We start from the raw sequence: 13,529 nt of genomic DNA, 5'->3' as shown, positions 1-13,529 counted from the left end.
GGCATTTTAAATGTTCATAGATTGCCAATTTTCCCTCCAAAAAAAACCCTGCGTCAATTTATACTCTTATCAAAAACATGAATGGTGTTTTTTCCCCTGATCATTATCAACACAGGATGTTAATAATTTTTTTTATTTTTATCAATCTAAGTAATAAATTATATCTCACTTGTCCCTTTAAATTCACTTTCCTTTTCATATAAGTGACATGTTTTCATTTTTAAAAATCCATTTGCATTTCTTTTTAAAAAATATCTTTTCATTTATTTTATTTCATTATTTTTTTAGAGAGAGAAAGGAAGGGAGAGGAAGAAACATATTTGAGAGAGAAACATTGATTGGCTGCCTCCTGAATGGCCCCCACTGAGGATCGAGCCCGCAACATGGGCATGTACCCTGATCGGAAATCAAACCAGCAACCTCTTGGTGCATGGGTGACACTCAACCACTGAGCCACACTGGCTGTGCTGTTTGCATTTCTTTACAGAAATCTTCTTAACTATGAGTACGAACCAAAAGGTAGGATTGGGTTCATGCTCACCAGACCTTCTGCATCGCAGTCTACACAAAGCATCAAACTAAGGCAGCACAATCTCTCTATCTGTGAAGGAAGTATCTCCAAACACATTTACATTCTGGTCTTTCAAATCCCCCACTGAGTTACTCTTTAAACTCAAAATCCTCTGCGTGTGGCAGAATAGAAGTGGCAGAGACAAGCATCTTCTCCATCCTGCTCTCAGCACGATGAAGGCTGAGGTATGGAGAGCAAGCCCACTCCCTTAGAACACTGCCTTCTCTGCAGTGCTAAGTGCTTCCACAGAAACAACTGCCATCGATAACAAACATAAGAAGGCAATCTCCACTATTTTTAAAATCTGTACCTTTGCAAGTAAAAGAGGCAATTTTTGTAAAGTTTGTTGTAGAGGAAGGTAGGAGCACCGGTTCGAACTGCAGAGACAGAGCGTCTCTCTGTGAGAAATGATGGACATCCTGTAACAACAGCAAAAAATCCAGTTAGCACTCTCGGCCAGGCCACTGTGCATCTAATGTGAATCAACTCTGTGAAATAACTAAGGAGCTCAGACTGGCATTCATATAGCAACTGCGCAGCACATGTGTCTACAATAGGACGAAGTGGGTGCTGACAACCTTCATCCGAATAGGGGTTCAAGCAAGGGAAAGGGGTTGCAATGAAAGCAACAGAGAATAGAGATAAGTGTTTCTGTATCTGTTCCTGAAAATTCCTCATGTTCTACAATGAAATACACTTGTGAGTTTAATATTTACTAGATATAAAGCATTTACAATTACCTGTATCCATATAAGGCTGTTTCCTGAATGTAATATATACATATTTACGGCCGAATCATCTGTCCAAAAGAATCAGAGTGAGGAGGTTAAAACAAAAAGTACCTCGTTTTGCAACACTACAATTGAAACTTGGAGCTATTTCTGCAGGGTATTCTTTTAAGTCACAAGAAAAAGGATCCTTACAAAATATTTACCTACCAACACAGCCTCTGTAAATGATAAATAAATGCTGAGTGTAGGGTCAGGACACTGCTCCTCTGGCTGCAACCAACTGCCTGGACAGCTTCAAATATGGCTTTGCTCTCCTGGAGATTAGTCAGCCCCTCATTTCTTTATTTAGACAACCATACTTGGGGGAAATAAAACCCTGGGATCTCAAACCAGAGCCTTCCTTTAAAGCCTCACCAACAGAGGTGCTCCCTATGGGGCAGGAGTCTTCTCTACTTTGATGTCTACCTGGCCATTCTGAGAATCACCAAAAGCTTGCAACATGGAGACAGGAAAGCTCTCCTGCTGAATTATTCCTATAATCAATTCTCAAGCGTTGTTTGAACAACAATAGGCTGCCAATAGCAAACTATATTTTGGAGCCATTTCTTTCTCTGAATATGTATGTGAGTGTGTGGGTGTACACACACACACATACATGCGCGCGCGCGTACCAGAACAGTCTTGACAACCAATGGATGACAGCAAGTCCTACATTATAAATCTCATGCATCACATAATATGTGTCTCCAACAAAACTTCCTAGAAACTTAAACTGATGAACTAGGTTATTTCTGGTAAGTAGAGCTGTTTTCAAAAATAAAATTCATAGAACAAACACTGAAATTCCTATTACTCTAACTTGTCAGGCATCAAGGAACAACCAGTATCCCATCAACTACTAAAAAAATACAAAACAGCAGGATTTGGTCAACTGAGCTTCTGCAAATCAGTAAAACTGGAACAAGAGACACAAGACTTCCAACACTTTGTGGATATTTATATTAGGTCGTTGTGCCCAGAATGCCAAGAAAAATCATTCCCAAGGAAACTTAGACTAGTTTGCTTTTGCCCCTAAATTTACTCCAAAAATCTACTCACAGCTGCAAATTGAGAACCAGTTACTATTACAATCGCTTAATAAGGTTGAAAGCCGCAGCTCTTTGTGTTGGGAGTGTGATGACATGATTTATAAGTAAATGTTGTAGAATGATGACGCAGGTTAATCATAATATATTACCATGAAATTCTGAAGAGATTCCACCTTACCTGAGGTCTCAGATTTATCTGTAGCTACATAAATAATAGAAAGATGATCTAACAAATCCTGTGTGTTTTGTTCAAATTCTTTCGAGGCGTTTTCCATTGTTACAATTATGCTCATCTGTAGCCGTAAAACATCATCGGATTCCAGATAACAACTCTGAGATTGGAGGGATAGAAAAAAGGAAAAACTTAAAGAATGATCTGAAACTGGGTGATCTCAAATTTTAAGGGGAAAAGCACTGAAGGTAAGGGCATGTGTACTTCTGAGAACAGAATGTGCTGTTTTATTTTTTATATCTAAGCAAAGAGGCAGGAGGAAAAAACTAAATTTTTTCAGTTACCTTTAATCGCTGACACACTTTGTTATGTAAACTGCATTCCAGTTGCACCTGTAAGAGGCTAGTATTAGTGGTTTCTGCCTAAAAGGAAAAAAAGGCGGGGGGAAAACAATGTAAAAGAAAGCAAAAGGATCGATCTAGCATTAGTAGCAGACAATCTATCATTTATTCAGGAACTATATTTACTCAACTGACAAACATTTAGTATCTGCTAACTGCTGGGTATTATTCTATTTACTGGAAATATAACCATCAATAAAACAGTTCACGTTCTAATGGAAGTCATAAGCTCTCCCCTTGGGCAACATGAAAATTCTGACTATGGCAATAAACAGATAAATGTGGTCTAGATATACCCAGGAACACTGTAGTCTGGCATCGCTGATACTTTTTTAACACTCTTTTTCCACATAGGAGTCTACTTTTATTTTAAAGTAGGTTCAGCAAGCAATAGCCAATTAACTGTTCTTCTGTCTGCCTTCCTTCAGTAGAATGACCTTAAAAGCTATGACAAAACCATAAGAGATGTCTAAAATTCAACTGGCTATCATTCCTTTATTTTTCCATTACAGTTGACATTCAATATTATTTTATATTAGTTTCAGGTGTACAGCACAGTGGTTAAACAGTTACCAGTAAAAAGTGATCTGATTAAGTCCAATGTGTACCAGACACCACAGTATTACAATATTATTGACTATATTTCCTATGCTGTACTCAACATCCCCATGACTATTGTGTAATTACCAATTTGCACTTCTTAAGCCCTTCACCTTTTCTTCACCAACCCTCCCCATCTGGCAATCATCAGTTTGTTCTCTGTATCTATAAATCTGTTTCTGTTTTTGTTTTTCATTTATTTTGTTCTTTAGATTCCCCATATAAGTGAAATCACATAGTATTTGTCTTTTTCTGTCTGACTTATTACACTTAGCATAATACATTCTAGGTCTATCCATGCTGTTGCAAATGGTAATATTTCATTCTTTTTTAAAAATATATTTTTAATTGATTTCAGAGAGGAAGGGAGAGGGAGTAAGAGATAGAAACATCAATGATGAGAGAGAATCATTGATGGGCTGCCTCCTACACACCCCTTACTGGGGATTAAGCCCACAACCCGGGCGTGTACCCCTGACCAGAATTGAACCCAGGACCCTTCAGTCCACAGGCTGACACTCTCCACTGAACCAAACTGGCTAGGGCTATTTAATTCCTTTTTATGGCTGAGTAATATTCCATTTTATAGATGTGCCACTTCTTTTTTTAAATGTTTTTATTGATTGAAAGAGAAAGGGAGAGGGAGAGAGAAATACTGATGAGAGGGAAACATTGGTTGCCTCCTATATGCTCCCTATTTGAATTGAGCCCACAACCTGGGCATGTGCCCTGATTGAGAATGGAACCAGTGACCTCTCGGTGCATGGGACAATGTTCAACCAACTGAGCCACACTGGCCACAGCCCACATCTTCTTCAGCCAATCATCCACTGATGGGCAGTCAAGTTACTTCCGTATCTTGGCTCTTGTAAATAATACTGGTTCCATGTGCACTTAAAAAAATGTATATTCTGCTGCTTTGGGGTGAAATGCTCTAAAAATATCAATTAAATCCATCTGGTCCAATGTGTCACTTAAGGCCACTGTTTTCTTGCTGATTTCTTGTCTGGAAGGTCTATCCATTGATGACAATAGGTTGATAAAGTCCCCTACTAAAACTGTATTACTGTCATATGTCATACTTTTAATATGTGGGAGAGTTATGAATGGAAGGGTCAAGAATATATCAAAAGAATGCAGAATTTTTCCCTAGCCAGTGTTGCTCAGTGGTTGGAGAGTTGGCCCACCCAATGAGGAGTCAAGAGTTCAATTCCTGGTCAAGGTTTGACCCCCAGCTCTGTTGGGGTGGGTGCAGGAGACAACCAATGGATCTGTCTCTCTCATATCAATGTTTCTTTCTCTCTCTCTCTCTCTCTCTCTCTCTCTCTCTTTCTCTCTCTCTCTTTCTCTCATCCCCTCCCTCGCTCTCTCCCACTCTCTCTGAAAATCAATAGAAAGATATCCTCCGGTGAGTATTAACAAACAAAAAAAGGGAAGAACACATTTTTCATCACGTTCAATGATCTTAACAGGCACATGAGATGACATGGACTTATCTTGAAGATGGGAAATGCAAAGTCCCATCCAGGGATACAGCCTTTTGGGTGGGAGGGCAGGGGGCTGCAGGCGGTGAACGCACAGAAAATGTGCAGCGTGTGAGTCTAAGGGGCCTGGTTTCGAGAGTTCCTCTTCTGTTGAGCTTGATGTGTCTGGTGTAGTTTTGCACGAAGGCACTGGGCTGGGCAGCCACAGTCAGACACCAGAAAATCTCCACCAGGTAAGAAGGCATTCCCCAAATCCTTGGCTGACTTAACTGTGGGTAAGTGTCTATTTACTTCAGGAAGATTTAGTACGAAGTAGAATCACCCTAATTATGTTTAATTTGTTAGATTTATAAGAATTACCTAAGTACATTATATAAAAACCCATTTTGTAACTACTTCAATTGTCATTCAGTCAATTAAAGTACAGAAAAAATAAAGTAGATTACATTTTAGAATGCAGTAAAAATATTTAAGGAGTTTAACCCAGCTTGTAAATGGGACCAAGAATTCACCAACAGCTCTTTTGAAGAAGTAATTGCTGGTATTTGCTAGACTTAAACAGGAAAACACCCTGTGAACAGAACCTAAAATCTTAAAGAAGAAACATTTTTTAATTTGTCTTTCTGGGAACAAATCCCACTATCAAAGACATAAACAACAACAAACAGCCCACCACTTCTCTGAAATTGCTTTCACCAAAGTTTCAAAAGACCTCCATATCCAAACCCAATGGAAACTTCTCTTTTTGCCAGATCCTGCTCTCCCACTTAACTCCATTAACCATTTGTCCTTCTGGCTTTTCCCTTTCATCTTTGGCTCGTCCCATTATGACCATCAGATGTTGGAATTATTCTGGATTCTGTCTTTTGTCCCTTTCACTCTCTCCCTAAGTGGGTCTATGACAAGTTGAAGTTTGTTTCTCCAGCTCAGACCTCTCTGCACACCCATACATCCAACCAATGGTGGGGCATCTGCCTGGACACGCCTCCCTCACACAGGCCAAGGCAGCGAGCCTTGCTGTGCATTGGCCTCCTCTTAGCACCATGCTTCATATTTTGTTTAAGCCAGAAACTTGAAAACCAACTTCACGTTCTCACTTACCTTGCTCAAACTAACCCCAAACCATCTTATACTGATTGCACATCCTTGTCAGCCCTTGAATCCATTCAGTTCTCTTCATTCCTAATACCCTAAAGATCAGGGGTCAGCAAACTATGCCCGTGGGCCACATCCAGCCCGCTGCCTGTATTTATAAATAAAGTTTTATTGGAACACAGCCATGCTCATTCCTTGTGAATTGTCCATGGCTGCTGTCCTGTTACAATGGCAGGGTTGAGTACTTGCAACAGGGTCTATGGCCTGCAAAGGAGGTAAAAATAACTACTCTCCAGGCCTTTATGTAAAAGTTTATGGAGCCCTTGCCCTAGTGGGAGGGAGGGAGGGACAGAGGCAGGAAGGCTGCTGCACCAACCTCCTCCTCCTGTCCCTGTGTCCACCTCTGCCCTCTCCACTCCACTCGCTACACGGCATCAAGAGTGAGTGGACATAAGAGGGTACAAGGAGAGTAAATGATGACGGAAGGATACTTAACTTGCAGTGGTGAGCACACTACAATATACAGATGATATATTATAGAATTGTACACCTGAAATCCATATAATTTTATTAACCAATTGTGGGGAGCCGCTATAGGGTTAAGCCTCGGACTGACCTGTTGGCAAAGTCACAAACAAGTCCCAGCTTATCTAGGGAACGTTATAAGGTCAAGCCTAATTATGCTAAGAGGACTGTGCCCTCTAAGCTGGGACTTGTTTGTGACTTTGCCAACAGGTCAGTCTGAGGCTTAACCCTATAGCGGCTCCCCACAACCAATATCAACCCAATAAATTCAATGAAAAAGGGGAGAGAGAGAGAGAATAAATATGCAAATCAGGTCAAGCCACTTATCTGCTTAAAACCCTTCAAAGACTTCCTGCTTGGCCCAAATCCCAAACCCTTTATTGCAGCTACAGAATGCAGGCACCTGTCTAGTCTCTGCCTCCTTGCCTATGCTCCAACCTCACGGGTAGACTTTCTGCTCTATTTTGCCTTCAAACTTTGAACCTACATTTCCGACCGGCCCTCCCCTCTACATAGCTAAACCCAATCATCCTCCGTGTCCCAGCCTAAACATCACTCAGGGAGGTTTTCCCTGACACCTCAGCTGGGGTAAGTGGCATTACTCACACCCACAGCACCTTTCACCTGACCTTCGTTAACACTCCTCATGTGATAACTTGCTCAAGGTCTGTGTTCCCCAGCAGACTGTAAGCACCTTGTCTGAAGGGTTTAACCACAATGCCTACCACTTAATCGGCACTCAATATACAGCTGGTGAATGAAGAAAAGTGGGCACACAGCTACATGCTTGCTTCAAAGGGAAAGAAACTAAAAATAATAAACATTGGCTATAAAATCAAAGTATATCAAAACCTGATATTTGGCAGGTTTCTGATCTAAAACTTTTCAAAAAGCTTTAAAGAAAAACCCACATCAGCACACTCTCAACATATCTATAATAATAAAAGTGCAATATGCTAATTAGACCAGATGTCCTTCCGGACGAAGCCGGGGCTGCAAGGAAAGCCCGGGTCCCGGATGCTAGAGGGAAGCCGGTGCCAGCAGCCGGGGGAAGGAAGGCCAACTCTTTTTTTTTTTTTTAAATATATTTTATTGATTTTTTACAGAGAGGAAGGGAGAGAGATAGAGAGTTAGAAATATCGATGAGAGAAACATCAATCAGCTGCCTCCTGCACATCTCCTACTGGGGATGTGCCCGCAACCCAGGTACATGCCCTTGACTGGAATCGAACCTGGGACCTTTCAGTCCGCAGGCCGACGCTCTATCCACTGAGCCAAACCGGTTTCGGCGGAAGGCCAACTCTTGAAAGAATTTCGTGCATTGGGCCTCTAGTACATTTACAATTAAGTTGGGTTTTTATAACGTACAACAATTTAACCATAGATCTTAACCTGGCAAGGCAACTCTCTTCCCTAACATATTTCTTCAAATGTTGAAATAATGTCCGAAGTTCAAAATTATAATTTTGGATATGATTAAAAATCCTATTTGCACAGTAATTTGATGTAATTTAAATCCTCATGTTCTGTCATCCTTGGTACATTTCTGGATGAATGAGTTTATAATTTACCGTTCTAAATAAGATTCTTCTATTAGCTGGAAACAAAAACAAACATAAAGCACTATATTGTTTCAATGGCTGTAGAACATATTTCAGCATCCCACCAGGGGGAGTTCCAGCACCTCCAAACTGCCCTTGAAGCAGGCTAACTTTTTCTCAGGCAAATTTAAAGGTTCGTGTCTTCCTTTACAGAAAGACAAAAAAAAAAACTATTGCAATCTAGACTTTAAAAAGAAAACGACAACCAAAGCATGAGCCAGTTGGGGCCACCACACATGCTGGGAATAAGAATTCCCCTGAAAGGACCCCAACCGAGCACATTTGTTGTGACAGTAGGACATCTCCTTACCCAGGAGCGTACTGAGCAGATTATAAAAGACACACAAAACCCATTTCTCTACTGTTGAAACCTCCCACACTATTTGGGGGAAAAAATTGAGCTCATAAAGAAGAAAAAGAGTTCATAACTTTCATAGCTAAAAGAAAAAATAATTCCTTCGTAGTTTTCACATTAAGTCTATGGGGATAAGTGACTTATCAAAGGGTCCTCGGGTTAGTTGGGGGGAAAATGGAAAACAACAGCAGGTCTTTTGGCACAAGTCAGTGTTTTTTCCAGGTAAATAAGAACAGACCAAGTCAATTCCTCTTAGATACTTAAAAGCCTGAAAGTTCTTCAGCATGGAAACACATATTAGAAAGCCATGCCAAGAAATACTGCACAGGACAAGAAAACAGCCATGTAAGGGCTCCTTTTGTGTGGCTTGTATTCCCTAGGTTTTGTGGTGAAGGGGTATGAGTCTAGGTAACTGGATCTAAGAGAGAAAATAAATCACCTTCCTTTATTTGCTAAGAAATTGTTCTTTGTGGACTGGGCCAGGGCCAGACTGTGACTTGGGGGGACTGTGTGCAATTAAGCAGGAAAAAAAAAGATAGACAATGTATATGAGTTTTATTAATAAGAGTAAACCATATCCTAACGAAAGTATACGAGAACCTATAACATATTAATCCAGACAGAATGAACAACGTATGACGATCCCAGTAATGACCATCCATGAAAACCTTCCATTTAAGGAATATAACTTGGGAAATACAAAAGAATTACTTAGATAAGTCCCAATCTCAGGTTCCATTTTTCTCACACATTTTTCTCCACTTCCACAATTTTGAATGCTAAATTTCGGACGTCTTTATAAAGGTAAATTGTTTATGCCAATGTGTGCCTCAATAGGGACACAGTTTAAGCCTGTGACCATCCCAGCCAGTGGCCCACACACACAGTGCTAGGTACAATCCATTCCATACAGCGAATGATTTTGTATAGAAAGAACACTTTCTTGGGTCCCTTCCACACAACACTCAGGCTCTGTAACCAAACTCCTAATTTAGTGTTTCCTGCATAACAAACAGGCAGCTGAGCGAACAGTAAGCACTGTTTGTTGCTTTAACCTGATGTTAAACAGCAATTGTGTTTCAACCCTCACCCCTGCCACTACTAACCCGTCTAGTCCTCAGGTATTTAACTGCCGGAATGAAATTTACCTATGTTGCCAGACCCCCCTCACTAAAATGTTTGTAAAAAACCTAGGTACTGGCTGGAATGCGTTTTTTGTTTTGTTTCGTTAAGGGAAAGGGGGTTAAAGCATGTGTATAGCATTTTCGCTTCTCCAAATCTTTATAGAAAAGGCAGTGTGGCCAAATGACTGTATTCACCATAAATTCAAGATGAAACCCCGCCACAAGACCTCGGGGACATTTCTATGCTTTTCCCAGGTTCAGCTTCCTCTTCAATAACACAGAACTAAGGAACTCACCGTCATCTGAAGAGCATTAAATGAGATACATATGCCCAGCGCAGGGCATGCACCAGGCCCTCATGAGGGAGTGTTACTATTTTTACTTGTTCATTCATTATTAATGCATTAAGTTGGTAAAATTCCACAACAAATCATCTAAATGCCTCTGGGAAGCATGTTTTCCACATCTAATGTGTTAGAGGGGGAGACTCCTCTTCCCCACACCGTGGGTTTCTAAGAGAAGGGGTTGTTCTCCTGAACCAGTGGTTCTCAACCTTGGCTGCACATTCGAATCACCTGGGAATCTTTTTAAAATCCTGATTTCTGGGCCTCATCCTCCGGAAATTCTGTTTCTTTGTTACTAATGTTGTGGCCTCACCCGATCACAAAGAAACAGAATTTCCGGAGGATGAGGCCCAGACATCAGGATTTTAAGAAGATTCCCAGGTGATTCGAATGTGCAGCCAAGGTTGAGAACCACTGTCCTAAACACTTCAGATTCCTTTCATCTTATTTCACTGTTGGTTCAGAACCCAAGAAGAGAGAGAAATGTCGTTGTAGCACATCACCTCCCACCCCACTGAATGTGCCACTAACCCTGAAAGATCAACAAAGAGCAATTTAGAGACCAAATTAACACTCCGATATTGAGACTGTTGGTGGGACCAAGTAGCAGTGGCCTGTATCGTCACACTTGGGTGGCCTGAACTCCTACAACCTGGGCTGGCACTTGCAGGAAGCCATGTGGATGTTCACCTTGGTGGGTCACGCAGCGCACGGTGGTTCTGTCCAAAGGCGAACAGCTATTTTTACCCAATTGGATGCTGCTGGGCCTTAAGCAAATGGCAAGTGGCTCCTGAAGGTCTGGCTCAGCCCTTGAACCTGGGCCCAGGCTCAGCAAAGGCTCAGGTGTGAAGATGCAGGCTGCTGTGGCTCGACCTTGTGCAGCAAAGGCACAGCTTTGACCTAAGTAGGCATGGCCATGGCAAGGACGAGGCTATGAAAGGACGGATGTTGCAGAAGAAATCAGTGTGGTGGTTCCTCAGAAGATTAAACATACAGCTCCACCAAAGTAACAGGAGGGGCACAGACAGATACGTGTACACCCAATCCATAGCATTTCACACAACAGTCAAAACGTGGAAGCAACCCAACATCCATCAATGGATGAATGAGTAAACAGCGCACAGTGTACACACACAATGGACTATTATTCAGTCTGAAAAGGAAAGGAAATTCGGACACACGCTACAACATGGATGAACCTTGAAGACATTACTCTCAGTGACATAAGCCAGTCACAATGGGACAAATATCGTGTGATTCCACTTCTAAGAGAAGACCTAGAAGAGCCAAATTCATGGAGACGTAAAAAAGAATAATGGTCACCGGGGGGGCGGAGAGGAGGTGAGAATGGGGAGTCAGTGTTTCGTGGGGACAGAATTTCAGTTTGGGAAGATGAAAACGGCCAAGAGATGGATGGTGGTGACAGTTGCGCAACATTGTGAATGTACTGAATGCCCCTGAACTGTACACTTAGAAATGGTGAAAATAGTAAATTCGTGTTATGTATATTTTACCACAGGAAAAGAAAATGAAAGGAAAAGGGAGAAAGGAGAAGGAAAAGGGGGGGGGGGGAAGATATCGCTAATCAGGACTCTCTCAAGACAGAGCTTCCAGAATACCACTTGCTACTTTTCTATCCGGGTCTCAGGGAAACTACGGGGTCCACCTCCTGGCAGGCAGTGTAGACAGGCTGCTCCTGATTCGTTCCCTTTTCATGCATTGCCTTCACAGCTGAGAGTCCGAACTGTGAAAGGGTGCAGCTCAAATTCAAGAGGTCGGTCCATTGACTTAAAAGTTCCTCCCCAATTCACTGGCGCTAGATTTATGAACCATCTAAATGCTGACCACCATTTTAGATTTTCAAGATCCAACGTGACAGAGCCACATAAGGGTGACTGATGTTATAAAAAAATAAAAAAACAATAAGGGTAGTCTTACTAAAGAGATATGCTGTCACACTGGGTTGAGTTAGAGAAGGAATTTGACAAAACAATGGCACAAACAAATTAGATACCACTAAGGCAGTGGTTCCCAACCTTCCTAATGCCGCGACCCTTTAATACAGTTCCTCATGTTGTGGTGACCCCCAATTTCATTGTTACAAATTGAACATAATTAAAGCATAGTGATTAATCACAAAAACAATATGTAATTATATATGTGTTTTCCGATGGTCTTAGGCGACCCCTGTGAAAGGGTCGTTCGACCCCCAAAGGGGTCGCGACCCACAGGTTGAGAACCACTGCACTAAGGTCTGCCCTTGGAACCATCAGGTTCGTTCTGAAAATCAAGGAGGTGCCAGAAGGTTAGAGGAACACACTTTTCACACTTGAGTCTTCCTACTAGGCCCAGAGGAACAAAAACCAAAAAAAAAAAAAAAAGGAAGGCAGGCTGATGACGCAGGAAGAAGAGAGGGCAGCCCTTTGGAGGAAAAGCGGATGTTTTAGGGGACAACCAGACACAGCCAGAATAGAACAGGGGATCTGGACGGCCCGGTTCCACAGACATAGAGAAGCGAGACAGCCTGGGATCTCACTGAAATGAGGAAATATATATCTTTGTGCTTGTTGGAGCTTAAAAAAATACTAGTAAGGAAGACAGGCAATTTTGCTACAGGAAAAGAAAATAAAAGAAAAAGGGAGAAATTAGACTGAAATTGCTCCCCCAAGAGGAATTAGGATTCAGTTCCAGGAACTATGGAGGGACAGACTTCTAAAGCCAGGCACAGAGCCCATGGGAAGGGTGACCGAGGACCTGTACCTTCCAAGACCAAGACCCAAGGCCACGTAAGATCTCGCAGGCTGTGAAGGGGAGACCAGGGAGAGCAGAGCAGAGAGTTCAGAGCATGGCAAGATGAATGCACAGTTACTGCTGGTGCCCTAAGGGAATATGTTTGATGTTCATGGGATTAGACTCCAACGAAGAGAAAGCACAGCACAGAAGAAACCCATTAAAGGGGAACCAGGCAGGACTAGATAGACGGGTCCCAGGCCTGATTCAGGGGTTGGTCTAATGGGAGAGGTCTATGCAAGAAGGTGCACTGCGGGAAGAGGAGATCTGTTTGAACAATAGATACTTTTAGCAGACTCAAAAGTTACTGACTTTATCTTTCTTGCTTTGGGAGAACTCACAAGAAAACATCTAGAGGGGAATGAACATATATAACACAGTCGCAGCTTACAAGTGTTAAGAGAAAGAAAGAGACCAACAAAAGAAGCTGGTTAAACAGCTCGAAACTCAACTGAGCCTTCCTAAGAGGAAGAGGGGCCCAGGGGGGTAAGAGCACATCCTGGAGGCCCAGCCCACAACTTTAGAGAAAGAAGGGCCACAAACAACCTGGGGAGACAGGGAGTGACTGACGGCCAAGGTCTACCCCCACTAGGGCCTGAGCTCCCAACGTATCAACAGCAGCCCCCCCTCCAGGAACCCTGGGAGCAA

The 13,529-nt window shown here is 42.1% G+C and overlaps 1 protein-coding gene across 1 annotated transcript in view; it reads right to left on the bottom strand.

Moving 5' to 3' along the window:
- Positions 1–13,529, bottom strand: part of KIAA0922 (KIAA0922 ortholog) — a gene marked incomplete at its 5' end in the record, with an annotated part of 147,381 nt that overhangs the window by 44,365 nt on the left and 89,487 nt on the right. Inside the window, 4 exons of the mRNA XM_014543902.1 lie at positions 882–990; positions 1,312–1,370; positions 2,569–2,722; positions 2,907–2,984. Of these exons, the coding sequence (XP_014399388.1) occupies positions 882–990; positions 1,312–1,370; positions 2,569–2,722; positions 2,907–2,984 (400 nt within the window). The remainder of the gene's footprint in view (positions 1–881; positions 991–1,311; positions 1,371–2,568; positions 2,723–2,906; positions 2,985–13,529) is intronic.

This window comes from Myotis brandtii, unplaced genomic scaffold (assembly GCF_000412655.1).
Source record: "Myotis brandtii unplaced genomic scaffold, ASM41265v1 scaffold34, whole genome shotgun sequence".
NCBI classification, from domain to species: domain Eukaryota; kingdom Metazoa; phylum Chordata; class Mammalia; order Chiroptera; family Vespertilionidae; genus Myotis; species Myotis brandtii.
Note: the sequence above shows the minus strand (reverse complement) of the source record. Positions and strands in the feature narration are given on the sequence as shown.